This window comes from Coniophora puteana (genome assembly GCF_000271625.1).
Source record: "Coniophora puteana RWD-64-598 SS2 unplaced genomic scaffold CONPUscaffold_5, whole genome shotgun sequence".
Classification (NCBI taxonomy): domain Eukaryota; kingdom Fungi; phylum Basidiomycota; class Agaricomycetes; order Boletales; family Coniophoraceae; genus Coniophora; species Coniophora puteana.
In genome coordinates this window covers 2,518,107-2,543,777 of record NW_006913057.1, presented here as the reverse complement: position 1 = coordinate 2,543,777, position 25,671 = coordinate 2,518,107, and the positions used below count along the sequence as shown (strand labels likewise).

The following is a 25,671-nucleotide window of genomic DNA, read 5'->3' as shown; positions in this document are numbered from 1 at the left end:
CGCACTCGTCCTTGGTGATATGCGCGCATATGGGCTCAAAGGCGGGGTCAGCAGATCGGAACTTTGCAGCGTTCAATTAACGTGTCTGAGAGCAACAAGCAAGCATGGGAACGCACTCGCTCGGCCAAGAGACGTCCTTTGGCGGTGCTCTTTTGGATGAGGGCGTATACCTCTTTCATGTCTTTGCTGAGATTGCCAAGGGGGCTTCCAGCAGGGGCGGGGGACACACTCGCATGCCCCGATGATCCCTCCGCGTCGTCCCCGGCAGCAGAGTCCGCATCTTCATCCACAATTCTCTTGCGCTTTCGAGGGTTGGAACCGTCGAGTGAGTCCAAGAACACGTCCATGATAGTCAGTTGCCCACCATCGCGGGCCAGTGATATGTACCCGTGTTCCCAGTGCGAGCCGAGGTCCTGGAGGATGACGTCCAGGCGGTTCAGATGCGTGAGCTTCAGCACCTTATTCGCAGGGAGAGATGCGCGAGAGGAGATCAGGAGAAGCAGGAGATCGAAGGAGCTTATAGGCGTCGAGGCTTTTCCTTGCGAGAAAAGCGATTGAATGCTTGAGGAAACAACAGACTTGAGCTCGTCTTCTGACATGATGGATAGGGTCCAGTACGGGTGAGTGTGTAGGACGCGAGGCCTGATAATGACAGCGAACACGGGTATGAGCTCACTAGCCTATTATGGTATCTTAACCGAACCCCGTCACTTGAAGCAAATACAAACCTTTGCGCGCTGACACCTAAATTGACCTATTATACTCAGCGACAGAGGGTAGCACAATCAGACAACGCCCTCGCCTTTTACTAGGGCGTTCCGTGGGCTGCCCTCATTTCCATGTCGCATTCCCAATTTTTCAGCACTCAGCTTGCTCTGAGATTGGCCTTCAGCCAGTAACCTTATTACTTTTATCTTTTTGGGCGTTGTTTGTTCTTCCGAAACCTTTACCTCTGTGCTCATTACTGTCACCGTCAACAACGTTAGACCAAAAAAAGAACAGTGATTCATTGTTGCGCCGGTACAAATATCGGATGAAGCTCTACGGTTGTATTTCTTTCCCTGCCCAGTCCCACACTCTTCCTCTCTGATCCTCTTGTAAACCCCCAACAACATCAGCAAGACACCCGGCCGAGTACTCCGGCGAAAACAGTTTTTCTTTGGCAACACTGTCCCAGAAACCTTTGCTCAGATCTGTCTTGACTGTCCCAGGATGCACACCGACACATATCGAGGGAGAACCCTTCATCTGCAACTGGTGGTCGAATGTCTTCACCACCTGGAACAGCGCGGCCTTGGACGAACGGTACGAATACCAGCCTCCCATCTTGTTGTCCGAAATCGAGCCTACACGCGCGGTGACATGGACCCATTTCGCTGGCGCCGACAGCAAGCTGTTCTGCTTTCTGGTCGGAAGAAATCGGGAGAAGTGTTTGATGAGGAGAAGGTGCGAGATGACATTGATGTCAAAGATGTGGCGTATCGTTGCGAGGTCGAGGTCGGCGGGCTGTTTCTCGGGGGCCAACACACCACCCGTGAAGAATCCGGTGTGCAAATAGGATTCCTTGTCTTTGGGCAATAATTCTGCTAGACGTTCCGGGGCACTTGCAATGCTATCCTCCGAGGTGAGGTCCAAAGGTATCAACTTCAATCTCTCCGGGTCGACATTGTCGATTCGCTCAAGCATGGACTTCTTGACGCTGGATTCATGGCCTGAACGGTACGTAGCGAAAACAGGGAGATCCGTGGAGCGCAAGAAATGTCGAACAAGGGCGAGTGATAGTCCCCGTGTCGCTGGAGTCACGAGTAAGAATGGATTGCCAGACATGTTTTCTCTAAGTTGGTAATTGTAAGTCGTTCTTCGTTTTCGTACGTAGTTCCTCGAGCTGAAGTGTTGTCCTGCGGTTTCTTATCACGTCCAGCCTTTATACCTTGTGTGTCCCTTGATCCATCACGTGTGATGACTTCATTCGAACAGTTTCGGGCCATGATCGACGTTTGCACCGACGTCATGATAAAAACGAACCTGACCTCCTCGACTCGGAACCTAATATCTGACAGTGACAACGCCCCGCACGCACGCTTCATCCAATTACCACGCTTCATCACTACCAACTCCCCGCAACAAAGTCCATTAACTATGCCTGGGCGATACAGTATAATGAAGCATGTGCACGAATACGATGTCGGTTCAACGGTAATCTCTCTCTGAAATGGAATTTTATGGTATGCGAGGCAACAAGGAACAATGTTCTCAACGGAACTTTACCAGTAGCAAGCGACGGAGCTCTCATCAATCGACAAATGTTTCCTCTTGGTCGTCCCATCCGAGGGTATCTGGATCGATCCCAAACTCACGCAGCATAATGCCCAAGGAATCTCGACCGCGGTCTTCTTCGCTTTCTTCTTGAACTTTTGGCGTACTGGGCTCTGCGTGCTCCGCGTGCTCTGCGTGAGACTCGTTGTCTTCCGATGACCAACCCCAGTTTTGGCTTTTGGGCTTATCTTCATCCCAGTCCCACTTCATTGGCGTAGCTTGGTTTCCTCTTTCTTGCCGCGAATCTTTGACCAGGGCCCATACCTCCCATGCAACTTCTCTGCCGGCTTCAGCCCACTTTGTGGTCAGTTCCTTTAGAAGGGTTGCTTCGCTATCTTGTTCTAGTTTCACTGCGCGCCGCAGCAACTGCACCTTGCGCTCCAACATTTGGATGGAAGGTGTCAACCTTACGTGCGATGGCTGAGGAGACGATGAGGTAGCTTGGGCGAGAGGGGACTTGAACTGCGACGCTGCTTTTGCCGTTCTGTGCTTCTGTTTTAGTGGTGTTTCTAAGGCCGTGGACTTGATTCGGGTAGAAGTCGGTGTCGATGCTCCAGCTTTGTTACGACTCTGATTTTCCTGAGAAGTGGCCTTTGGATAAATGCGCTGGGAAATGTCTACGGAGACGGCCTCGGGTGCGACTACTCTCTGTGGAGTACGGAACGGGGTAGATAATTTCTGATACTGCCGTCGGTGAGAATTTACCGTCGATCGCTTGGTACTGGGACCAACGAGTCCTTCTTTCTTAGTCCTTTCGTTGGACTATTCAACTCGCTTAGCAAGTCATGAATCAGGCCGTTCGTGTCATACACGCACCTCTTCACGTTTCCGCTTCTGCGCGGAATGAGCTTCCGAAGCAACGACGGACATCTCTTCTTCTGCAAGGCGATGTGGGCGTGGACTATGCGCTTCCACTGAGGATGCCCTGATCTGTTGCTCTTTTCCACTGGCAGTGCTGGCACTCATGAGCTCCGCTGACATTCCGTCCTCCGCATCATGCATTTTCTCGCTATCCACACATTCGTCGTTTGCAACAGATGATTGCGAGCTTTTGAGAGGCGATGAGGAGAATATTGGGGCGGGGCTGGAGCTTGGGGGCAGAGATGAGCTGGGTGCCAAGGCTAGCTGGTCTTTTTCCTCCTGATGTTCGTAGACATCTAACGCTATACCCTCTTGAGTCGTATCCTCAGGCATAATTTCGTCTTTTGAGGAACTATAGGCGGCATCTTCACTGACACTAGGGTCTAGCGACATCGGATCTGAAGGCAAGCCAGGAGACTGCTGGCGTAATTTTGCCATGGCATTTATCTAGTGGGTTGAGCTCAAGGTTGCATATTTTATCCGCTTGAGGAAACCCTCACCTCTAGGGCCATCTCGTCCGAGGCGCCGTCTACTGGAATATTCTGGCATATATTTGGACTGTCTGCATCCACCGCTCAGCAGGCACAAAAGAACTGACCAGAAGAAAAATACCTTCAAACGACCTAGAAGTAGCTGGAGGGCAAGTCGATGGCTATATGCGCGTAAGAAAAGCTTTGAAGACGGAACTAACGCTTGACCTACCATATCAATCCTAACGGTTTCTTCTTCGACACCAACGCACGTCGCGGTCGGATTGCCGGCTTGGTCAGTGACTCCAGCCTCGACGTCGAGCGGTGATATTGTAAGAGTTTGAGTCGCCTAATATATGCGCCTCAACTCCAATGCTTATAGCGAAATGAAAGAGTATCTAACCGCTCTGGGATTGCCCTCACTTGGCAATCCGGCACTCACTACATCGGTAGTGTGGCTTTGAGTATAGATACCTTGCGGCAGGGCCGACCAGTCCTCCTTGTTTGCATCGCCTGCTTGCAGATGTGATTCTTTTACCTGAGATATTGGGGTTAATGCCAACAGCCCTTCCGTGTTCTGTGATGGTGCTTCTGAGATATCTTTTCTTGAGGTTCCTTCCATTGTGTAGAGACTTGTTTTAGACTTGGTATATGATACTTGGAGATGACGATGCCGCAGACTCGAAGTCGCGTCGCGATAAGCAATTTCGATCTCCGCGGCTTATCTTATCTTTAGTGTTTTCAGATGCGCCGTCGCCTTACTCAAATTCGGTGCTGCACAATGAAAAAATGTACAAAGGCCCTGTTTCTCTGAGCAAGGTTCAACCAGAAATCATACATGAGCCAATTGTTATGGCTTGATTGATAAGAACCGGTGCCGAGTTTTTCTGAGGGAATAAATAATTTCTAGGATTATGAAGGTCTCCAAAGATAATAGATGCGGTAACAACTGGCTCTCATAGTACTGGATAAGCAATTGGTCTCCGGAACTACCATATCATTTACGGGGTCCTCGCTGAACGCGCGGGTCTCCACGCTCGCTCCGTTTCTGCAACTTTTCTTGACGTTTGCTGAGAGGCTTGTCGCTATCTGCTGCAGTCTGGTCGGGAGTGCTAGACTTCCTGAAGAACATAGGATAGATGAACTTGACCCATATCTTGAAGAACGCGTAAAATGGTATCTACAGCAACATATTCAGCTATTGCGACGATAGCGAGAGACGCGCACTACTCACCACGAGGTAGAACCACCAGAACCACTCTCCCAATGTACCGCTTCCAACTTCACAAGCCCCTGCAAGGAGTATTGATGAGCAGCTATGCGTCAATGGAGATAGCAGTGCTTACAAGTAACGTATATGATGTCAAAGCACCATTCCGTGACTCCAGGTTGACCGAGGTCTTCCCCAGACGAGAGGATTGTGCCGGTAGTGGGGTCGCGCCTCGAAGTTCCGATGTTTTCCAAGTAGCGAGACAAGAAGAGAGCGGGCAGGTATGTCAAGACATAGATAAAAAGCGAGCCTTTGGATGGCGGTAAGGAGCTCCTCCGGAAGATGAAGCGCAGAACCAAAGAGAGCACGGTCGGCACGATCATGCCTATACGCAAGTTTTTGATTGTTTGGGCATTCTGACCCGCTGCATATGAATGTCAGGATTCTGTCCAAGCCCAGTTAGCTAAGACTCACCAATACGCTTTACAGAGCCTTTAGCCATTGCGTTCCAGAAGGAAAGTGTAGAGAACAACAAGCGATGCGCGCCTGGCTAAAGCACCTGCTAAAGCGCCCTTCCTCCTTTTGGTGCGTGTCAAAATATATATAGCCGTGTCGTCACGCGTCGTCGAGTCGCGTCTCGACTCCGATCGAGCTCAAGTTTGGGAAGTTGTACATCTCTCCGTCATACCCATAGAGTCGATATCTTCGGCGGTGTTGACTCTAAAATCTATGGACGCCATTACGCGCGAGCTACTCAAACAGACCCAAAGGGCCAACAAAGATCACCAACGTGCCCTGAAAGCTTACACCCGGAAGCTTGAGGAAGAACTCGAGACTGTCAACCAACTTCTGGCGCGCTCTTCTTATGTTTGTCAAATCAAGGCATTAATAACGTAAGCTTTAATCTAGGACGACACGAAGGAAATTTATCATGACGAAGTCGATGAAACAGAACCATCTAGCTTCGTGCGCGTCCCAGGGGCTTTCAGGCCTGCTGGCTACCTTACGCCCTATGAGCTCGCAGCGGATGTGTGTTACTTGATTAGCTAGAGCTCTGAAGCGTTTCTTACAACGTCTTGATTGACAGGACTCCCCTTTCCGCGAAGATGCTCTCCGCCGGACCGAATGGCTCGCCGTGACGGAAAATCATCCAAGTGAGTCCTACACATCCACACAACAACATGATCTGACGCATGACCAAGTGAAGTCGAAGGAGCTCGAGTTTCTAGCAGATGGAGTAAAGGCCGAAGCTCGACGGCTCAATATCCTGGACATGCGAAGGTAACTCTGACTATTTATATTTTACATATGCGCGGCTCAGTATTGGTACTTCACAGCGGACAAAACGAACAAGGAGACAGCTCGACAGCTCGAGAAGTAGACTATGATAAAGTGAATTGGGAGCGAGTCGCTGAAAGGGTGAGTCTTCAGCATGGGCTACTGGTCCTTCTGTGACCTCACCGTCCACTACAGGTCTCCTCGGTGTCCATGACCACTCGTAGCGCTAAAGAGTGCGAGATAAAGTGGAAAGGAGATAGACAACCAAGTGTCAATCGAAGCAACTGGAAGCCCGATGAAACCTTCCGTATGCGAACTCTCGTATCTTCCTACGGAGAGCAGCAGATCGACTGGGTCAAGGTTGCCGAGCAGCTTGGAGTAAGATCTTCACCCTACCAGCATAGGTTTTGGCTAAATATCAAAACAATTAGACTGGGAGAACGCCAATAGACTGTATGCGACATAGCCATACACGCAAAGGTCATTTTTGGACAACAGCATACGATGCACGCCTACGCGAAGCGGTGGAGAAATACGGTGTCAATAACTGGCATCTTGGTATGACTAGACGCGCCTGTGGCTATGTCAGTCGAGTTCTGATCTTTTGTTCTCGCAGTTGCGAGTTATGTGTCAGAAAATGCATCACCACAACAATGTATACAACGTTACAGTCGTACGCTCGATCCTGCCATCAAACGCGGCGCGTGGAGTTCAGAAGAGGACGAGCGACTACGAAAAACAGTGCAAATATACGGCCAGTCTTGGATCGACGTCGCCCTGTTCATCCCGGGCCGTACGAATGACCAGTGTCGCGAGCGGTGGTCATCCCATCATGACCCAGCCATTCACAAAGCAGACTGGACGGAGGACGAGGACAAGAGACTGCAGGACGCAATCGCAAAGCTTAGCGATTTAAACTGGGGTAAAATCGCTGAGCTGGTAGGGCATGGAAAGACGCAAGATATGGTCAGGATCCTCAAGTTCTACATGTGCAATATTCTCATTGACTTCCCATAGTGCCGTGTCCGCTATCACACCCTCTTTCCAGCATCGCGCCTCAGTTCTTCCCCAGACACCCCGGAGTCAGGTACGTCAGCAGCATAGTCTTTTCTCCATGAGTCGTGTGCGTGACAAGCAGCACACAGAAGACGATGCCGCCATGGCTCAGACCAGACTAGCCGTTAGACGGAACTCCAACTCGGAGCTGTTTTTTGTGCAACCTATCGTAGATGCATATCCCAAGAAGCATGCCCGTAGGCCAAGGCGCGGTCGCGACCTGGAAAAATCAATTGAAGCAACTGCTGGTGCAATTCCAATGCCCAATGACAATGAGACGCCAGCTCCTTCGGAGCAGGTTCATAGCGTCACTGAAGGTCCTGATGTGGACGCCCCCGCACCGAAGAAACAGAGAACTCGACCGCGGCAAAAGAAAAGTATTATCAAGGATGAAGCCTCACAGACTCCCCAGTCAGGGAATGATGATCCAAGCGAAGAGTGACGGGTCTGGCATGCTAAATCTCAATGGATTAAGAATTGTTTGGCCGCATGTCTTACCTTGCTGTCTTCACAATTTACGCCTTCCGCCAACACGGCTATAACTTACACTAATCCAAGAATATGTTCATTAAGGAGGCTCAGATTACTAGTGATACATCGGCCAAGGAGACGGTTGAGAAGCAATAGCAGAAAGGAGCAGCAATGATTACGAGCCAATCTTCCAACGCTTCCTAGAATAGGTAGAAGCTTCCCAGTTTACGATGTGGCCCAGTAACTCGCCATCCTCCTGCCCAAGATTGTCTTCCGTAGCTAGGAGTAGGTTCTTGAGAGACTCTTGTACCAAACCCGCATTTTTGAGCTTTTTCTCTAGAGATGGGAGGGCAGCTTTTTTGGGTGGGGACGCCTATGGAGCAATACATTTCTAGTAAACCTACTCATGAGGGAAAGGGAAGTGGGAAACGTACTGGAGTCTTAAGGTAAGTGTGCTTTGGTGGCAAGGACGGGAAGTGTGATGGCACCATCCGTAGAGTACCGGGTATCGTTGGCGGTGCATCTTCGTCGTCCGATGATAATAATTCGGGAGAGGGTGATCTAGAAGGAGGTGGAACAAACTCGACGGGGTGCAAGGAAGGTTCTGTCCGATCACATGTCAAGCACGTCAAGTTCCGTCCTTAAGAACAACGTATTGATTCTTACCTTGCAGTTCCGCGGCGTCGCGCTTAAGACTAGTAGCGACTTGACGCAGGTCCTTGGTTTTCATGCCATGATCCTCGCATGCTTGGAACATGTCTGTGGCGATAGGAGTAGCTCGGTTGGCGAGATTGGCATATTCGTGTGATTTGTTGAATAATCTGCGTATGACTTGAGGGAACGTATGAGCAGGTGAGGTCCTCTCAAAGGGGTGAATTGTGCATACAGGCGACAACCTCGAGCTCGAGTCTATGAAGCGCAGCGGGTTCGATAGCGTCAAACTCTGAACTCTTGAGCTGAGCGACAGCAAGCCGGTGTAACGCTTGAGAGGCTACCTGCTGGGTAATGGATGGGAAGTCGGGCTCGCCAGAGGATTGCTGGGGCGGAGTGGTGCTAGCCGGAGGGGCGAAGTTATACATGGGTTGAAAGCCTTGGGCCGGCTGCTGTATGAAATGGGGTGCATACTGGGCCGGTTGGCCGTAGCTGGGGTACTGGACAGGGTAAGGCGGGTACGATGAAGGCTGGGGATAGGAAGTCATGGTAGTCTCCGCAAGCGCGTGCCGGTTGTGCGTGAGTAAATTCTGGAAAGCTGTGGACCGAGTTCACCGATCGCTGACAGTGCGCTGTCCGTGCTTAGATTGCTGAGATACTTTGCTTCATAAGATGATAAGCGGCACGTTTATATGAACGGCCGTTCTCATCTAATCTCCCTTGCTGTATATTTATCCCCTCGTCCCGTTCCGCTCGCGGTCTCAACCCGTCTCCCGTTTACCCACTCTATCATCATGACTTCCACGACAGTTACCACCTCCCCACTTGTGCAGACGAAATCATTTCGACTGACAAGACCCAGTATTGTCGGTCCAGACAGCCCAGAGCCTCCATTTCCGATCCAGCTGTCTGGCCCTGTACAACGCGGTTTCGGGCGCGGTGGTAAGGATCTCGGCTGTCCAACAGGTAACTTTCTGCACCTAAATCCCTATGTGATTCTCATTATTCTCGCCCCTCTCCCAGCTAACTTGCCCGATGAATCTCTTCCCGCCATGAGCACCGTCACGAAAACGGGAGTTTACTACGGTTTTGCTCAGATTACCCCGCGCGCCAACGCAGACCACGCCCTTTCCAAGGAGGAGACGAGCGTTCTCCCCATGGTCATGAGCCTCGGATGGAACCCTTTCTACAAGAATGAGCGGATGACAGCTGTCAGCCTTACTGTATTCTCACTCTCGTCCAACATATCTTACATATCCGACAGGAAATCCACATACTGCACGAGTTCAAGTCAGATTTCTATGGATACGACATGAAAGCTCTCGTTCTCGGATATATTCGTCCGGAGCTGGACTACACCTCCCGAGGTTAGATCTCCTTTGATTGTCAGCAAGTAGAACTTATATTCATCGTTTTGCTGTGAAACAGAGGCCCTCGTAGACGACATTAATATGGATAAACAAGTTGCCCTCAACTCGCTCGATCGTCCGGCTTATCAGACATACACCTCAGACCCATTTTTTGCCTCCAATACCCCGCCTCAGTAAAGCAACAGCCTCGGCGAGAGGATTGCGGATATAAGCTTTATGCCTTAGAATTTAGAAGTACTTTGAAGGGAAGTTCCGGTGGGTCTGGGGTCATTTGCAGTATACATTAAAGAGTCACTTGATTTTGCAACGACACACATTGGAAATCTAATCTGTTGGAATGCCGAATGAATTGTCATTAATAACCCAAGTTATGGTACAGAGGATGTGCAGTTGTAGGTATGAGAGTGAAATATAGCAGAACCACTCGCTGAAATTATCTAAAACATAGGCGGTGTGGGTTGCTGGAGCTGTCCATAGCCACATCTGAAGAACGGAAGGGAAGTTATGCGAGCGCGCTAACAATTGGTTGCACGATCAGACGTTGAATCCAGAGAGCGAATCGGAGCATGCACCATTACACTCTTCTCGTCTTCTTAGCCCTCGTTCCACCCATCTTTATCGATGTCCTATCCTCGACCGACGTGACATAGGAACGAACGTGATCTCCTTCTGTAGACAAGAAAGCCTTTTGAACGGCCTCACGGCCCTGTCCATTGCCCTTGAACACAAGAGAGAGCGTGAAGCTATCTGGGTCCACTTGCGCCCGCTCGCGAACGGCCTCGAATGCCTGAACGGCACACTGGTAGCCCGCCTCATAGCTTGAGCGGTTGGAGTTCTTGAAGCCGGCCGATCCGCCTGTCCACGCGCCGAGCCAGTCCCCGTTCGGCTTGTTGAGGTAGACTTTGGTGTTGTTGCCAGTGCACTGAATGTGAAGCGCGTGGGGCACCACCTTGACCTTCGCTATCTGCTTCTCCTTGAGACGGAACGGGTTTAATGGGTTTACTTGGGCCGTGGGCGGGTGGTCCGGCGCCTCGGGGACGGGGACGTGGGGGCGGTCTTCGGTGACGGCCATGTCGTCGAGAACCGTGTGGCCCATCTCCGGTGTGAAATGAGGAGTGGAGGACTGTGCACGCATATGCCGCGCGCGCGCAGTGCTTCGCGCCAATGAGCGGAGGATGGTCGGTTGGCGCGTCCAGGACATGGCAGACCGTATGTGTGCACTTCAGCTTGCCTCCGAAGACGAGACGCGACTGGACACCTTTTCCTGACTTTTCGATCGTGGGAATGACGGTAAGGCCGGACAGCGCCGGAAACATCTCGACTTGACCCAACATCGACACACCCGCCCCGTCCTATCCTTCGTCTGTTCGTAGTTACTATGTCGGTGAGTCAGACATCTGCTTATGCCCACGAAATGCATATTCACACTTTCTTAGTTCGCCAGCACCTTCTACAACGCTGTCGCCAAGCGTAACAGTATGTCCACCACCTAGTCGAAATCCGACTTCCACCACATCCCGAACTCATCCTCTCTTCAGGCGTTTACGTGTCTGCCATCTTTGCGTCGGCTTTTGGCTTTAGCGTCGGCTTTGACGCCGCCGTCACGTCCTTCTGGGACAAGTGGAACCAGGGGGTATGCACATGTCACTCGTTGTCCTTGACTCCGCTAACGCCCCCTTGTAGAAGCAATGGAAGGACATCCGTCAGAAATACATCCAAGAAGAAGAGTCATAAATCCTTTCACTCCCTTGATGTATCCTGTTTATTAGACTCTGGTCGTATGTTCCCTTTGCGACGCATCCAACCATCATCCTAGAAATAAATCGCGTCCTCCGCACCGCTTCAACTCGCCGTTGTGCCAGTCACCCAATGTCAGACATAACACAAACTTGATTACCGTCTATATATGCGCCAACGTAAGTGAGGAAACTTTTGCACTCCCATGAAGCGATAAGTAGGTACAATGTGAGAATATACAATGCAAGGTATGCGCGCTGAGAGTGTATAAATTCTATGTAGTGATGGGTAAGGACAGACCAGAGACATAAACAACAGATGAAAATGAAACATATAGGGCCCTTTGTCAGACGCGTGATGTATGTACACTGAGGTAAATACGCAAGTAATGAAAGAAAAGTAGAGTTGAGCAAGATAAAAATGCGATATCAAGTGGAAAGCATGCCAGGATCGTCATCGCCATGGCCGAAAATGTCGTCAAAGACCTCCTTGCCGTCCGTGAACAATGCAGGGAGCTGACAGATCGGAGCGGAAGGGTCGTCTCGCAATGTCTTCATTCTCCGCATGCGCTCCTCGTTCCAGACGTTCTCCAACGTTTGCGTCAAACTCTTCAAGCCGAAGAGGAAGCCACGATCGGGCTCGTCTGGGAAGTGGGGAGGGAATCGTGCATAGATGAGCCCAGTCTCGGGGTCAACGTCCGCTTGGTACCCTTTCGAACTGGTGACCTGCTGGGAAGTGCTATACTCGGATAGAGGGTAGGGAAGCCAGTCACGACTTGTTGTTGTGTGGGCAAAGTCCACGATGCGAACATTGATCTCGCCCCGTTTACGCCGTCCCCCAGGACGCTTTGCGACCGGACCCACGAGCAAGTCTTCACTATGGGACCGTCGAAGCGTCTTCTGCTTACTAGCAGAACGCGCCCGTGATCTTTCCAGTGACTCTCCTCGTTTTCCTCGAGCATATGGCTGATCAAGAGCTGAGGACTTGAAGGATTTCTGCGCTTCGTCGTCTCCGTCATAGATGAGGAGTAAGCTGCAGCCATAAAAGCGGTAGCCTTTGAGACGGTTGACAATGCGCGCCAGAGCGTAAAACTTTTGCATAAGCACAGGTATCTGCCAGATGAGCAGCCGATCCCCGTTATGCAAAAAGGACGATAGAATGGATGGGAAGTCCCCTGCGGTGACTTCACGTCCGACGTACTTGTCTTGTGTGATGTAAGACTGTGTCTTAGCATTCCAGACCTGCAGATTATGTAGCGCACAATTTCAAACAGTGACAAAGCTCGCCTACCTGCATGCCGCACATACGAACTCCAAGAGGTCTGCTTGTCGTACGATCACACTTCTTCCGCTGACTTTTCTTCTTCGCGGACGTGGCATCCATGCCATACTGACGCGTGCCCATCTTCAAGTCCAATACACACGGCCGCTTTAAGCGACCAGTCAAATCCTCCATCAAGATGAAGTGATTTTGGCGCGTTATCGAGCGGTCGGGAGAGGGCTGCTCCGGAAGGAGGGGCTGGGGGGCTGGGGAAATGGAGACCTTGTGAGCGTGCTGAGGAAGGAGGTCGACCGATCGTGAGCGACTGCGACTTCGAGCCAGAGATGACTCGAGTTGTCCGTTCAGCTCTGTGTCATGAGATCCGTGATTAGACTTGTCAAAATCCATGCTGAAGATCTCCTCTGGCGCATGATGTTGCAGCTGATCCTCTACCGCCGACGCACTGTTCGTCCGTCGTAGGGGAGAACTCGGAGTCAGTCGCTGGGCTTCCGCGTCGACGATCTCCTTCAGCCGTCCCGCGGTGGCAGCACTTCGCCGTTTCGGATGAGGTGATCGAATGTCAGCGCCGTTCTCTTCACTATCAGCCATCTCCGCTTCTTCATCTACCCTCCCATTCGCGTCGAAAAAACAGCGACGGGAGCTTCGTCGGTGAAAGCGGCGCAAGATCGTGTTGAAGACATGGTCCTTGAGTTTCGTATTGACCACTGTGGAGCCTGTGCCACCAAACCAAACTGGCTGCTCTCGCCCACCCAGACCGAGTTCGGAGTGAAACGGCCTTAGATCTGGACGGGTGCCCGAACCAGCCGCCTCTGAGTCGTACTTCTTGCGCGCAGACCGACAATCGGCAAACGAGGTTATCGATATTTCACGCGAGCGTTGAACTGGAGAATTCATTGGGGTAAGGGCCTCCTCTTCGAGAGGGATGGTTGATTCCCGACCCAAGAGTCTGCGCTTGAATAACGGTATGCTGTGTTGGGGCTGTGATGCCGCCTCAGCATTCAAGTCAGGGCTAGAAGCTGTGGCGCCGTTGAAATGTAAGCGCTTCAGATGACGGTTCTTGATGAACTTCGGTGAGGGAGTGGAGGAGTTTGACATGGAACGATTCCGCGATCCCATGCGAAGTACCCACTCCGGCACTATGTGTCGATTGCGATCCAACAAGACCTCTGGCATTTCGGCCTCCTCTGTTTCTGCACCATCGTGGAACGAGCTAGGCAAAGACCGGTGGTTTGGTTCGCTAACAGTCCGCGAGGACATCTGAGGCGCCGGCATAGGCATTGTGCTCACCGGAGGAGAGCCAGCCTCCGGAGGGCTATTGGAGCCTATGGGAACGCGTCTGTATGTTACAAGCATCACTCCCAAATAACGAGGAATGAACGAGAGTAAAGGGGGTGCTTCGCGTTCAACGGCTTCATAGAACTGGTTCTCGCGCGACACAAGGGGCTACAATTTAGAGTTCCCATGAGATAACAGTAGTAACAAGCAAAGCGGATCTTTACCTTACAAACGGCTCTTTTCGTAAACTTGTAGATGGCACTGTGGCCACCTACTTGATTCCGAAAAGGACGCAAAGGAATATGGGGCAAATTCTCTTGAGAATGATTCATGGCCAAGTCCAAATAATCATCATCGAGGTCATTCGTCTCTGAATTTGCGTCATCGCGACCATTTTCCACAACCTCAGGCTCGTCGTAGCCAGTAGTACTATTGTACCGTACAGGAAAAGTTATGCCATCGGGTGGCGAAGGTAACTCATCGGAGGTTTCTGCAGTAGTTGAAGCGGCTGTCATAGAAGCAGTTTCCCAATCATCGTCAGTAGACCACGGGGAATAAGGCCGGTAATCGGAATCTGACAGCTGGAAATGGGTTGGAACTGGCGTAGATGGCTGCGGGGAGGTGAATACCCTAGGAGAATCATGCAAGGGGGATGGAAGACTGGGACTAATGTTGGGTGAGGATTCATATGAATCTGGTGGTATCCGATGGGCAGGTGAACGGGATGGCGATGGCGATGGCGGGTATCCGCGGGATGAAGGTCGATGGTACGGAGGGGGGGTGATAAATTCTGGCGCTTCAACTTTTGGAGAGGGAATGCTAGAATCATGCGATGGTATGCCAGAGGGACGTTCACGAGGGCGGCCCCGGGATGCTTCCTGTCGCGACAAGACATCACGTCGCCAGTGCCCTACCTCGTCGAGGACATTATCTCTCGTTACAGGTTTCATGTCTCTCTCCGAGTCATCGTAGCCCGCACTTTCTCGCGTCCGTACTCTTGATAGAGCAGTCGTGCTTCGCTCTCTGCGAATCGCAGCTGTCTCTGGATCAGGCCAGTCTGCACGTTTGACAAACTCAAACTTGGCTTCTGCAACATCGTCCTCATGTGAGGACGACCTTCGCTTCCCTGGTGCAGTATCGGGTTTTGTTAGTTCCTTCGCCTGCTCCTCGGATGGGGACAGCGGCTGTGATTCCTTGAAAAGCTGGAGAGAAGCAGCAACCTTGCGCCCTATGCCCGTACTAGGGGTGTTTGGATGGTCCTGAGGTTGATACTTGCTTGAGGACGTATAGGAGCTGGATGAGGAATGGCGAGACGGAGGTTTGGCAATCTTTGAAACTGAACCTAATGGGGTTTCCGGCGCGACTGCCAACTCACGCGACGAAGAAGGGAGGGTGAGGGCACGGGCGGTCTTCGGGGGCGGGACGCGTTCATGAGACGGGTCAGGCTGCGATGATGACTGCTGGTGGTGGGTATCACGAGTAGGAGTGCTACTCCAATGTACTGACTGAGAGTTAGCTCGTCGGTAGGCGGGTTTGGCGGGGAAGAGTTTAGGCAGAGAAGTTTGATCGGTGAAAGCAAGAGGGTCGATTCGTGGGGACGAGTGGGCAGTGACGGTTGCAGAGGAAGGTGGAGAGGGCGGAAATTGGATGGATTGTTGCCTGTGGTCCTTCTCGAGGCTGGAAGGACCCATAGACAGCTATGGGTAGGGATGAGGGTCGAGCAGTCGAGGGGGAGATGCGCTCTCGGTAGGCGACAGAGTGCAGGTGCGGGAATCAGGCTTCAAAATGGGGAGAAGCGGGATTTTGAGGGAGGAAGAAGGGGTATGACGGCGCACGACCAAGGATGCGGCTTTCGAATGCCCGTACGAGAGGGAGGACGGGCGAGGCTGACTGCTTGAATGACGATATTAGGGTCTCAGAGTCAGAGACACGTGCAGCGGAGGATCAAAACCTACCACCTCTATATGCCGCCCTCGCTGACTCAGCCACCAACTCTCCTCGATGCCCAGATGTTGATCGTCGATAACCCAGACTAGAGACGTTCACGATTCCTGCTCCAAGTATTCTCTAGCCAGTGGACATATACTGATAGAACGACGTCGACGCGGAGCGATAATCACCTCCTAAACTCGCCGGGATATGCTTCCTCTCTCCCACCTTTAACCGATGGGCCGGTGTCCTGGGTCCCCGCGCACGTTCGCCCTCGACGCACATTTAAATCGTCTCGGTTTCCCCGGTTCACACACTCGCATTCATTTCTGGTTCTCACCTGGTGTCGCCGCTTTTAGCTGTTGGTGCGCTTTTTGGCACTACCAGCTCTATCAGTGGCGAATGGGACCATGCACGGTTCTGTTCCGAGCCCCGGTCTTTGCAACCACGCTTCCTGGGCCGGTATACCGGAGTTGCGTCGCATCTTACCTCGCTGCACTGCTTGGCACTGCAGCTGGAAGTGATAAGTCACGGAACCACGGAAGGTATATACCGTAAACCGTCTGCAGTCTGTCAACGTTTCAACTTTTACAACACCCTGACGGGCTAAGACCCGGTCACCGGCACAAACCCGTCATTGGTTCTCTTTTAGACCAATTCATCACTCGAAATTCAGTTGTCTTAGCAGTACACCATATAGGAAGGCTCACTTCATAATGAGACCTTCCTTATTGCCTTACTATCCTGCATGTAGCAAAGTAAACCTCACCCCTGAGCTCAACCCGTGAACTTGAAACTTTAAGAATTGTCGAGTTACTTAGATAGAGATCATGTTGTAGCTGAGATTGAGACTCCTCGGGCTCACGGACTAAAAACACTCCGGAATTCTAGAGAGATGACTCATGCATATGACAGAGCCATGAATAAGCACATTACAGAGTTCACACTCAGATTCAATCTCAGCTGATTGTATATAAGAAACCCTTCCCCACATCTCCACTTCCTCCCCCACACAAAAACTTCCAGATTCATTCTGCAGTCTTGTGCTAGCTATCCTCAATGGCTGGTAACTCTGGCACCTCTAGCAACACTTTATTTAAGCCTGTCTTGAATAATGTGCTTCATATTCGCAATTCATTCACAAGCCTCCAACACCAAGCCTATAAATCTGGTTCCCAGAGCAATTTGGAACAGGTTCCGAGCTTGCCATCTCACGGTTGTGTGCATACACCACCTAGTAGTGAGAGACCAAAACATGCATCAAATCAGGACAACCAATTGACTTCATATTCTGCAGATGTCCAAGTCATCCCTGATACCCACAATACCTCGGCTTGCATAGGCACAGCACAGCAAGATCATTTGGTGGATGCTGGTCAACAGCCTGCAGATAGTCTTCAAAGGTCAGGTGTACAATGTTCTCCACCTCAACCACAAACAATACACAGCAATAAGGATACCTTTCACTATGATCAAGGTAACTGGCAGTGTTCAGATTGTATTGGCATATCCTCTCAAATTGCAAAAACAGACATGTGTGCCACCTGCTCAATCACCCAAACAAAACCACTACCAAGGCAGTCTTTTGCATGGAGACCTAATGCTGCTCTTCAGAGCTCCCTGAGGCATCTGAAGGCCCTCCATGACCGGCCTGCCCAATTTACTCGTCTTGATTCGAGCTCTTCTCAGCATCAATCACCTATGCCTAACATTCCCTCACCATCACCAACTGTGGCAGAACACTCTACCAATGAATCACTGGTCGAGCCTGAATTTCCTTCAGGCAGGCAAATGGCCACCCTAACTCCGAACTTGGATCTCGCCACACATGCTATGACTCCACCTCCATTTCTTGACTTGGCTATGGACACTCACTCGGACCACGTGGACAAGTCCCAGAGCACAACCTCACGTGGTCAACTCACTTATCCTCGTTTTTCATCGACATCTCTTAGGCGCATACGGGCTAAGCTGGTAGCTTCCCACTCCACCCGATGGCATGGTGGTGTATCGAAACCGGGGCGGAAGGCAAAGGCAAAACTCGCACGAAAACAAGGGGCATACCATCCTATCAAGAATTCCCCACCAGGAACACCAGGAGGGAAACAGACTGCCGGCTTCCTCACAGAGGATGGCTTCAGTTCCGGAAGTGAAGCCAGTGGGTTTGAAGAGAGCACTGAGGACCCGCACCTGTCAATCACACCGTTCTCTGATGTTGGGAACACCACCTTTGTCAAAAAGCCATTAGAAGAACCAAGTGATTCCCAAAAGTGCGCCCTCCGTGATCAGAGGAAGACCTCGGGAATAGAGAATGAGGACACTGCCACATCAGATCAAGGCTTGCCAGCAGTCTCTCATCCGAGGCAGAAACGTAGATTGATGGAAGATAGGGAGAGGTGCAATGAAGATGGGCACGAGGCAAAGAAGACAAAGTTCATTGACTTGACGAGGGATCTTGGGAACATGGACATAGCCAGAGCAGAGGTTGCTGTGCCCCGCACAGCGCCTAACGCGTATGCGAGCAGTAGCCGGGTGACGCTCGAGGATCTTCGTGCAGCACCTAGTCTATTCGGGCCTCAAGACGACGGCGAGCAGCATGGAGAAGTAGGAAACGAGCCCAGCCCGACTAACAGACACCACAGCACTGGTGGCAGATTCGAGGCCGTCACAATCCCAACGTCGCCCTCCGAAGTGCCAACATTAGCACCCCAGGTCCAGGTGTGGGTGCATTCGATCAACGAGATCGTGGCTGCCCTTCAAGCTCAGCAGTCTCCAACGGTACGTGAAGGTCCACCTAGTTGTACCCTGTGGCATTGGGCTAATGATTCGAGTTGCATCCAGGTTGTCCGCGAAATGTGGTTGGAGCTCCATAATATCCTTCGAGCTGTAGATGCTCGCAAAGCCGCAGTGACGAGGGATGAAGCGCACGATGGGCTCGTCAGAGCTTTGAAGCATGCCCGCCGGTTGTGCCAGCAACACGATGAGGCAGAGAATGTGCAAGTTGTGGACCACATCCTCGACGACTTTGCACAGCGCTTCGTGGGCAAACGGTGGCCTTCTAACAGCCCCGTTACCTTCGGGCCAGCGCAGGGAGGTAGGCTGGTTTTGAGGACGTAGGGAGAGGGTGGATTGAACGGAACGAGGGAGGAGGTGGAGGGGAGACGGTAATGGTGGTAGAGGGGAAGATAGCGAATAGGTAGACGTGGCCTAGGAGGGCGTGCTGTGTTAGGGTGCTGCGCAGCCGGTGACGCCCCTCACAGCATGCGGCGCCTCGGCGAATGGTGGATACATCCTGCGTTATTTTAGTATGATGAACAGCTATCGATCACTTACATATGTATAAGTATTATACCTTTCGGACGCCGTGCTCATTGCTTTGGTACTGGATACTGGTACTCACTTTCGTTGCAATCATATGTTTTTTCGGTTCTCCTAGACGTCTTACCATGGCTGACCAAGGAAACGAGGATAGGATCCTCACCAACAAGAGCTCTTTCAGAAAACAGTGTGCAAACGAGCGAATCAGGATGTTAAATCAATATTCTCGAGTGGACGTTCGTGGTGTGCAGAGGAAACCGCGGATTACCGCCAACTTCGCATCATGAACCTGTTCAGACTCCGCGACCGAGTCCATTCAGATTCGTTGTCTCAAGCTCGGAACTTTCCCCAGCGTTCATCAAAATCCGCTATAGGAGCTCCAAACAAACGTTCCTCAAGCTTGAGCGCTGAGCCACTGCCCGTCCATTCATCTAATAGCGCAGTTTGGCTATATTGTTGAACATCTTCTGTGCTGGCGAAACGTGCTTGGTCACCGCGACACGTTTCGCGAGGCTATCTGGACTAGGTTTAGGGCAAGATAATAATACCATCCATCCAACGAATTAGCCTTCGAACATGCTAACAGCCACTACTTCAAAGCGATAGCAGTGTTGATGTCAGCGAAATTATAGCTTGTACAACGCGTCAATCTATGCGTGTGTCGGTCGTCATTACGTCGTGTGTACAGTAGATGGTATGTGCGTATGTATGCGAGTATGTACTAGATAGGCCAAGGCTGCATGCAATGATGCAGGTGGGCCGATGTGATAAAGATACAAATGTGAGGCGATATGAAACCCAAGGAACCGTGACATGGAGGACATCAGCCGCCATTTGTGCAGCCCTCTATGCGATAAGAGTCTGTGTAACCGTCCGTCGAGAAAAGTAGTGACGGCCAGCCGAATCGCCCAAGTCACGAAGCCTTGTAGTCGCCTTGTCTAGCTAAAAGCCGCCATCTGACGGATAAATATGGTGCTGAGCCAACGTGTAGCGAGGTATCGTGTCGTTGCGAGTCGTTTGAATCGTGTCAAGGGGTGAATCTTCATCCTAATCCGCAATAAACCAAGAGTCTCAACAGGTGATCAGAGGTCGGCAAGAGGAGCGAGACTGTAGTATCGCTAGACAATACTGAGGGGCTCGCCCTCTCCTTCAAGTCGCGGGCGCTTTGCCGAATGCATGTCCAAGTCATCGTCATCATCGACGACAATAATAGGTGATTCTGAGCGAGCGGGGGGAGCGTCGAGTGCTGCAGCTGTTGAAGCATTCGCGGAGGTTGATGTCTCTCCAGTCTTCCCGGCTGACAAAGCAAACTTCGTTGGTGCCGTCGAGTCCGTCCTGGGAGGTAAAGGGACGTTCGTAAAGGGACTACCTTGCTTTCCATCGTTCGTAGCCTCGCTAAGCCTTCCATCTCCTCTCTCACCCCCACCCTTGCCTCCCCTTCCTGCAGCCCCTCCCGCAGCTCCTCGACGCCCTCTCCCTCGTCCCCGACCACTCCGCATCTTCTCCTTCAGATAACGCACGATATGACCTTGCAAAATTTCAAGGGCCTTTTGGGCGCCGAGAGCCTCCAGCTCCTTCAGCTGCTCCGGGGTAAGATGCGAGAATATAGCCGGCGAAAGAATAAGCGAATTATTGTGAAGTACAATTGGCTGGGGATTCGAAGCTTGCGCCTGCGGATGTGACGGGGGAAGTGGACCGACAACAATGGGCAGAGTGACAGAGGCGGGCAGGGCAAGAGAGGGAGTGGATGCGGGAGGGGGAGGGGAGTGCAGGGGCTGCAGGGTAGGTGTAGATGCAGTTGTTGTCGATACCGAGTTTGCAGGATTTGCTGGACCGGTTGCGCCTGGGGCGGGTGGTGTTACAGATGCCAACACGACTGATGTGGAGGCAGCTGCAGCAGCCATAGCTGAGGCCAAGGTAGGCGGAGCGGCCGGCTCTTGTTTAACAATAACCTGGCCAGGAGGAGGAAGAGGAGTGGTCGAAAACGGACTCTTCAAAGGAAGTGGCGTGTTCGTCAATGGAGGCGGCAATGGGCCTGATTTGGCTGCTCGCTTGAGCGGGGGATCTAGAGGAGGCACTTTCTCCTTCTTGACCTTGGGTGCCCCCTCGGCCTGCTCCTCAAATGTATGTTCGAATTGCTCATCGACGGACCAATAAAAACCCTTCCCGCGTTCGCCCGACGAACGCTCCATTTTCTTGAACGCCCGTCCAGAAGACAGGTTATGTCGGACCGAGTTCTAAAAATTGAACACGGCAATCAGTATTTCATCGAAAGTAGCAGTGGCGCAGGGCAACGAGTAAACGTACCTCCCAACCCTGGCCCTGGTTATACCGGTACCAATCGTAGTTGTCGATCATCCATGTACAGATGTCGTGTAATGTTGCCTTCCCACCCATGGCTTTGATAGCGCGATAGCACAACTGAGCATATGTCAGCTGGGGTTTTGGAGGCATAACAGCGGGCGGAGGTGGCAGTTCTGTATGCATCTTCTTGCGCTTCTTGGACACCTGGGGAGGAGGCGACCTGGGCTCGACCTTGGGCTCCGCCTTGACCGGAGGCTTGTCCACAGGCAGCTGAGGCGGCGAATGAGGAGGAATGGAAGAGGGAGGAGAAATGTCAGTGACATCGACCGAGGTAATATCGACGGACGGGGAACGAGCACGCCTGGGCGACGAGGGCGACGAGGGAGAGGGGGAAAGCTCCTGAGGTGGGGGCGGGGGAAGGACAAAGTGGAATGTTCGGGACGCGATCTGGATCTGTGACCTACAAACACACGGGGAAAGAAGGCCTATTAGGCGTTTCATATTATGTGACGGGGCCAAAGCCATACCTCTGCGAGAGGGGGACACGAGAACCGCTAGGAGACCATACACCGTCGACCCAGGCGCCATTACGGCCCATGACGACGAGAACGAAGCGTTGGCTAGTTTCCTCGTACTCAATCTTGGCATGGAGCCTAGAGACGCTCTTGAGAGGTCCGAGGTCGACATCGACTTGAGTCTGGAGAGTGTCGGCAGAGGAGGAGGGCGTGGTGGTGGGGATAGCGCGACGGCCGATGGTGACGGCGAGCGTCTGGAGGAAGAAAGTGATGTTGGGGAAGACGAGGGAGTAATAAGCAGATATCTTCGCTTGACCGTCCTCCATGGTGAGAAATGGCTGCGTCGAAAGTGGATACGAGCTGGAGCGCGGAGGGGTCTCGCAGCGCTCGAGGCTGGCTTGACTGGTTCTGTCACAGACACAGAACAAGACCATAACGGACACCCAACCCAGTCATCCACAAGCCATCCAGTCACGTGATATTGTCCCTCCTTTCTTGCCATGTCCTCCGAATTAGAGTCCACCGTCAAACAGACAGCCGACCAGCTCGTAGACCGGAATGTCGACTCGACAGACTCTGACGTCCGCTACTTGGCATACGGTGCTCGCTTAAGGACAGCACTGCGTGCTTCCACTCGTTACATTGCCTACGTAGGTTTCCATTGTCACCTCACGATCGTCGCCGCCCTCATATGCATGCACCTTCGTAGACCAGTGATATCGGCGAGGCTTTCCGCCCAGTAGTTCCCCCCGCATTGGTCACTGCAGCCTACGGTATCTCGTGGCTTTACCTAGCTGGCGATGTCGGCTATGAGACCTACAAAGCACGCCGCAAAGGCCCCTCCCCACTAGAGACAGCCAACTTTTCAGAACCCACCCGTCTGGGCCTCGTGGCCGTCAAACGTGCAGCTTTTCAGTCTATTGCATCGATGTGAGCCTTCTGGTGCCTCTCGGGGCCATCAGATTATTTATATACCTCCTTCTCGTCACATAGGGCGCTTCCCGCGTTTACCATTCATACCGCCGTCCGTCAGGCCAAGAAAGCCTTCGCCGGTTCAAAGAGTCCTCGCATGAAGACTTGGGGCCCAACTGCCACCGGCCTTGCTATCGTTCCCATCCTGCCCTTCCTCTTCGATCGTCCTGTAGAGCATGCCACGGACTTCGCGTTTGAGTGGGTAGAACGCAAGATTACATCAGAACCTCCGACCTCGGAACCGGTTGGGTCCAAGAAAGATCTTTAGAATGCTCAGCCTTAGAGTGTTGCGATAATATCTATTGTACTCCATATACCATAGTACACCACGGGCTCTACACAACTATCATAGCTCCACTCAAACCATTAATCCCAAACTCCACGTAAACTGTGTCGTTAGGTGCTGATTGCAGCCTTTCGACCGCTTCAAAGACGCTTCAGATTGTTGTTCTGCCGAGAGCCAGAGGTATTGAACTGATAGAACTAGGAGGGATAACCCCAACTTCCGTGACCACGGCAGTAATGCGACTTGCGGGAGTGAGGTCATAAAGAGGATTGAGAAGAGCTAGATTTGGCCCGCCGGTGGTTTGCAGCTTTTCTTGACCTCTCGAGCGAGGGAAGGCATCAAAGATGTCGCCTGCTGGAGCTGAGAATAGATAGGCTCAGAACTAGCTCAGCTGTCAAAATCCGAAAAATTCTTACCCAATTCGTTCTTGATGAAACTATCAAGTTGCACACTCTCGGCAAATTTGTATGTCTCGCAGCACACCATGACAGGAACAGAGTGCTGCTTGGCCATCATTGCCACTAGGGCAGTTCCAGCTCGCGAGAAAACGGCACCGTTTGCGTGAATAGCATGTGCGCCGACAATGACCATCGATGCCTCGGTAATCACAGACCCGATAGCAGGCAGGAGAAGATAAGTGCAAGGGATTCCAACTTTACTGAGGACGCGTAGAAGCTTCTTGCCTGGCAAACTGAAATTAGAGAAAGTGATCAACTATTGTAGGCGGAGTACCAACTGACCTTCAAGCATGGGTCTCGAATCCGCTACAATGACTGAAAACTGCTTGCCGTCTTCCCAAGCACGCAATAGCACTTTCTCAACGACTGATGATCGAGCGTAAGTGAGAATGACGTCGCCATCTTTGATCTTACTGCCCGCAGTTTCTTGGATAACTTGGTCAGCAAAGATTATGCGCTCGCGGACATAATTGTCAATCTTTTGACAAAGCGCATTCTTGGCCTGAATGAAGAGTTTAGTAAACAGATATATATATACTAAGGCATAAATGCGAGCGTACATCTTGCTCGGGCAGATCGATATCGGAGCCGCTGATTTCTAACTTGAGCTGCCGGATGGCATTGCCCATCGTCACTGACATCGGTCTTGCTGCGACAAGATGCGAAATTTGTGGCGATAGATGCGTCATCAAGTGCCGGGAAAGCGTATTATTCGGAGGTGTGACATAATCTTGTATGACCTTGGCATTGACATGAACATACTACCCTTAGCATGGATGGGAGGAAGACATACGGTCTTGAAGGCCATCAAAGTGGCGATACACCGGGCATTGGCACCGGTAATCTTGAATTCAGCGAACTGAAGTCCCAGACGAACGATTGCGGGATGGATATCGCCTTTAGTCGTTGGAGGAGGTTTCGGAGTACCAAAATGGGAGAATATGCGAAGGCCGCGAGCGTCTGCGCCGCCCAGTCCATCAGGACGGGCGGCTTCTAACTTACGGTGCGTGCCGCCAGCACCAGAGCGAGGATGCTGCTGGACAGCAGGCGACGGGGATGGAGGAACATTCCTTGGTGCGGCAGTTTGGGACTGAGCGGCGCCCGATGGGCCAGGTTGAGTTTTAGCCGCAGCTTTAGCAGCACGCTGACGCTCCTGAAGCTCTCGACGCTCCGCCTTTGTCATCTCTTTCTGTTGCTTCGTTTTTGCAGCAGATCCACTGGCATTGTTTTCGGTGGAAGGACCAGCCGCCGAGGCCGTGGCAGATGGTTGTTGATTCGATGGTATGGAAATTGTCACTGGCTGACCTTTAAGGGCTGCCTTTTCAGCCCTTTGCTTTTCTTGAAGTTCCCGACGTTCGGCTTTGGTCATCTCGCGCTGGGGTTTCGGGGCGGTGGGCGAGGATGAGGAAGGATCAGCCTTCTGTTCCGCCTTAGACATCTCGCGAGAAGATCTATCATTGTTCAGCGAGGTAGATGGAGATGAATCTGTAAGGGGCTGGGCGACGCCGGTAGCCACGGCCGGCAACTGGGTACTCGTCTGAGTCTGAGTCTCGGTCGCGTTCGTCATCGGCTGTGATGTGAAGTTGATAGCGTAGTATGCTCGAGTAATGAGAGGTTAAGGAAAACTGGCAGATTGAGATTGGCTCGAAGAGAGATAAATGTGAAAGCTAGGGGCGAGATGGACATGTACTCAAGAGGAGTGGTTCGACAAGTTCGAAGTTGTGGACTGGTTCACCGTACATATAGTATTGCATACTAGATTGATCATATCATTCGAGTCACAAATCTGCCCCGCGAAGGATCGTGAGACGTTTTACATCATTATGCGCTCCGTAGGCACCGCTTCAGTCAGAACAAGTCTCGCGTCTTCACAGCTGTGTCGTCGTCCAGGACTAGCAAGGTAACACCCACTG

At 51.9% G+C, this 25,671-nt stretch overlaps 11 protein-coding genes across 11 annotated transcripts; 4 read left to right on the top strand and 7 right to left on the bottom strand.

The window, feature by feature from the left end:
- Window positions 1-1,041: 1,041 nt before the first annotated feature.
- CONPUDRAFT_53743 (NAD(P)-binding protein) lies at window positions 1,042-1,827 on the bottom strand (the record flags this gene model as incomplete). Its single annotated transcript, XM_007769135.1, has 1 exon — window positions 1,042-1,827. The coding sequence occupies one exon, from the start codon at window positions 1,825-1,827 to the stop codon at window positions 1,042-1,044; it is 786 nt and encodes a 261-aa protein (XP_007767325.1).
- Window positions 1,828-2,292: 465 nt separating this feature from the next.
- CONPUDRAFT_165118 (uncharacterized protein) lies at window positions 2,293-3,615 on the bottom strand (the record flags this gene model as incomplete). Its single annotated transcript, XM_007769978.1, has 3 exons — window positions 2,293-3,000; window positions 3,049-3,078; window positions 3,133-3,615. The coding sequence occupies 3 exons, from the start codon at window positions 3,613-3,615 to the stop codon at window positions 2,293-2,295; spliced, it is 1,221 nt and encodes a 406-aa protein (XP_007768168.1).
- A 919-nt stretch (window positions 3,616-4,534) lies between these two features.
- CONPUDRAFT_123603 (DUF788-domain-containing protein) lies at window positions 4,535-5,393 on the bottom strand. Its single transcript, XM_007769977.1, has 4 exons — window positions 5,332-5,393; window positions 4,994-5,281; window positions 4,882-4,940; window positions 4,535-4,827 (listed from the first exon to the last, which is right to left on the bottom strand). Exons 1-4 carry the CDS (start codon window positions 5,357-5,359, stop codon window positions 4,645-4,647), a joined length of 558 nt encoding a protein of 185 aa, XP_007768167.1. The 5' UTR covers window positions 5,360-5,393; the 3' UTR covers window positions 4,535-4,644.
- Window positions 5,394-5,960: 567 nt separating this feature from the next.
- On the top strand, window positions 5,961-8,036 carry CONPUDRAFT_103837 (uncharacterized protein). Its single transcript, XM_007769976.1, has 7 exons — window positions 5,961-6,011; window positions 6,060-6,138; window positions 6,195-6,276; window positions 6,331-6,513; window positions 6,567-6,693; window positions 6,752-7,101; window positions 7,153-8,036. Coding segments are annotated over exons 1-7 (909 nt in total). The 5' UTR covers window positions 5,961-6,010; the 3' UTR covers window positions 7,240-8,036.
- Window positions 8,037-9,023: 987 nt separating this feature from the next.
- CONPUDRAFT_82005 (riboflavin kinase) lies at window positions 9,024-10,036 on the top strand. Its single transcript, XM_007769644.1, has 4 exons — window positions 9,024-9,279; window positions 9,337-9,524; window positions 9,578-9,680; window positions 9,742-10,036. The coding sequence occupies exons 1-4, from the start codon at window positions 9,108-9,110 to the stop codon at window positions 9,858-9,860; spliced, it is 582 nt and encodes a 193-aa protein (XP_007767834.1). The 5' UTR covers window positions 9,024-9,107; the 3' UTR covers window positions 9,861-10,036.
- Window positions 10,037-10,266: 230 nt separating this feature from the next.
- Window positions 10,267-10,593, bottom strand: CONPUDRAFT_39845 (translational machinery component; the record flags this gene model as incomplete). Its single annotated transcript, XM_007769113.1, has 1 exon — window positions 10,267-10,593. A coding segment is annotated over one exon (327 nt), but the record flags the coding sequence as incomplete, so codon positions are not given.
- A 461-nt stretch (window positions 10,594-11,054) lies between these two features.
- CONPUDRAFT_123590 (ubiquinol-cytochrome C reductase UQCRX QCR9-like protein) lies at window positions 11,055-11,582 on the top strand. Its single transcript, XM_007769975.1, has 4 exons — window positions 11,055-11,067; window positions 11,120-11,159; window positions 11,222-11,316; window positions 11,367-11,582. Exons 1-4 carry the CDS (start codon window positions 11,062-11,064, stop codon window positions 11,415-11,417), a joined length of 192 nt encoding a protein of 63 aa, XP_007768165.1. The 5' UTR covers window positions 11,055-11,061; the 3' UTR covers window positions 11,418-11,582.
- A 13-nt stretch (window positions 11,583-11,595) lies between these two features.
- On the bottom strand, window positions 11,596-16,096 carry CONPUDRAFT_165111 (SAICAR synthase-like protein). Its single transcript, XM_007769974.1, has 4 exons — window positions 15,932-16,096; window positions 14,201-15,869; window positions 12,711-14,144; window positions 11,596-12,661 (listed from the first exon to the last, which is right to left on the bottom strand). The coding sequence occupies exons 2-4, from the start codon at window positions 15,665-15,667 to the stop codon at window positions 11,849-11,851; spliced, it is 3,714 nt and encodes a 1,237-aa protein (XP_007768164.1). The 5' UTR covers window positions 15,668-15,869; window positions 15,932-16,096; the 3' UTR covers window positions 11,596-11,848.
- Window positions 16,097-16,962: 866 nt separating this feature from the next.
- Window positions 16,963-19,305, top strand: CONPUDRAFT_81999 (uncharacterized protein; the record flags this gene model as incomplete). Its single annotated transcript, XM_007769641.1, has 2 exons — window positions 16,963-17,145; window positions 17,203-19,305. Coding segments are annotated over 2 exons (2,003 nt in total), but the record flags the coding sequence as incomplete, so codon positions are not given.
- A 450-nt stretch (window positions 19,306-19,755) lies between these two features.
- CONPUDRAFT_165109 (uncharacterized protein) lies at window positions 19,756-22,368 on the bottom strand (the record flags this gene model as incomplete). Its single annotated transcript, XM_007769973.1, has 3 exons — window positions 19,756-21,460; window positions 21,531-21,987; window positions 22,055-22,368. 3 exons carry the CDS (start codon window positions 22,366-22,368, stop codon window positions 20,342-20,344), a joined length of 1,890 nt encoding a protein of 629 aa, XP_007768163.1. The 3' UTR covers window positions 19,756-20,341.
- Window positions 22,369-22,516: 148 nt separating this feature from the next.
- CONPUDRAFT_81996 (IF-2B-domain-containing protein) lies at window positions 22,517-25,443 on the bottom strand. Its single transcript, XM_007769638.1, has 7 exons — window positions 24,552-25,443; window positions 24,319-24,498; window positions 24,041-24,260; window positions 23,717-23,983; window positions 23,036-23,660; window positions 22,752-22,972; window positions 22,517-22,692 (listed from the first exon to the last, which is right to left on the bottom strand). The coding sequence occupies exons 1-5, from the start codon at window positions 25,323-25,325 to the stop codon at window positions 23,452-23,454; spliced, it is 1,650 nt and encodes a 549-aa protein (XP_007767828.1). The 5' UTR covers window positions 25,326-25,443; the 3' UTR covers window positions 22,517-22,692; window positions 22,752-22,972; window positions 23,036-23,451.
- Between the last annotated feature and the right edge of the window lie 228 nt (window positions 25,444-25,671).

What these genes read in the sequence shown, in the direction of transcription:
- CONPUDRAFT_103837 (XM_007769976.1), top strand. An exon ending in TGTCAATAACTGGCATCTTG is followed by an intron (nt 6,694 to 6,751) that starts GTATGACTAGAC and finishes TTGTTCTCGCAG; the next exon opens with TTGCGAGTTATGTGTCAGAA. An exon ending in ATGGAAAGACGCAAGATATG is followed by an intron (nt 7,102 to 7,152) that starts GTCAGGATCCTC and finishes GACTTCCCATAG; the next exon opens with TGCCGTGTCCGCTATCACAC.
- CONPUDRAFT_123590 (XM_007769975.1), top strand. An exon ending in CGCTGTCGCCAAGCGTAACA is followed by an intron (nt 11,160 to 11,221) that starts GTATGTCCACCA and finishes TCCTCTCTTCAG; the next exon opens with GCGTTTACGTGTCTGCCATC. An exon ending in GGGACAAGTGGAACCAGGGG is followed by an intron (nt 11,317 to 11,366) that starts GTATGCACATGT and finishes GCCCCCTTGTAG; the next exon opens with AAGCAATGGAAGGACATCCG.
- CONPUDRAFT_81996 (XM_007769638.1), bottom strand. Translation starts at nt 25,325, where the DNA reads ATGACGAACGCGACCGAGACTCAGACTCAGACGAGTACCCAGTTGCCG. An exon ending in CTTTGATGGCCTTCAAGACC is followed by an intron (nt 24,499 to 24,551) that starts GTATGTCTTCCT and finishes GTCAATGCCAAG; the next exon opens with GTCATACAAGATTATGTCAC. An exon ending in TCGATCTGCCCGAGCAAGAT is followed by an intron (nt 24,261 to 24,318) that starts GTACGCTCGCAT and finishes CTCTTCATTCAG; the next exon opens with GCCAAGAATGCGCTTTGTCA.
- CONPUDRAFT_123603 (XM_007769977.1), bottom strand. Translation starts at nt 5,359, where the DNA reads ATGGCTAAAGGCTCTGTAAAGCGTATTG. An exon ending in AGGCTCTGTAAAGCGTATTG is followed by an intron (nt 5,282 to 5,331) that starts GTGAGTCTTAGC and finishes ATTCATATGCAG; the next exon opens with CGGGTCAGAATGCCCAAACA. An exon ending in TCTGGTGGTTCTACCTCGTG is followed by an intron (nt 4,828 to 4,881) that starts GTGAGTAGTGCG and finishes ATGTTGCTGTAG; the next exon opens with ATACCATTTTACGCGTTCTT.
- CONPUDRAFT_82005 (XM_007769644.1), top strand. Translation starts at nt 9,108, where the DNA reads ATGACTTCCACGACAGTTACCACCTCCCCACTTGTGCAGACGAAATCA. An exon ending in GGATCTCGGCTGTCCAACAG is followed by an intron (nt 9,280 to 9,336) that starts GTAACTTTCTGC and finishes CCCCTCTCCCAG; the next exon opens with CTAACTTGCCCGATGAATCT. An exon ending in AGAATGAGCGGATGACAGCT is followed by an intron (nt 9,525 to 9,577) that starts GTCAGCCTTACT and finishes CATATCCGACAG; the next exon opens with GAAATCCACATACTGCACGA.
- CONPUDRAFT_165111 (XM_007769974.1), bottom strand. Translation starts at nt 15,667, where the DNA reads ATGGGTCCTTCCAGCCTCGAGAAGGACCACAGGCAACAATCCATCCAA. An exon ending in CGAAAAGAGCCGTTTGTAAG is followed by an intron (nt 14,145 to 14,200) that starts GTAAAGATCCGC and finishes TCTAAATTGTAG; the next exon opens with CCCCTTGTGTCGCGCGAGAA. An exon ending in TTCGTATGTGCGGCATGCAG is followed by an intron (nt 12,662 to 12,710) that starts GTAGGCGAGCTT and finishes CATAATCTGCAG; the next exon opens with GTCTGGAATGCTAAGACACA.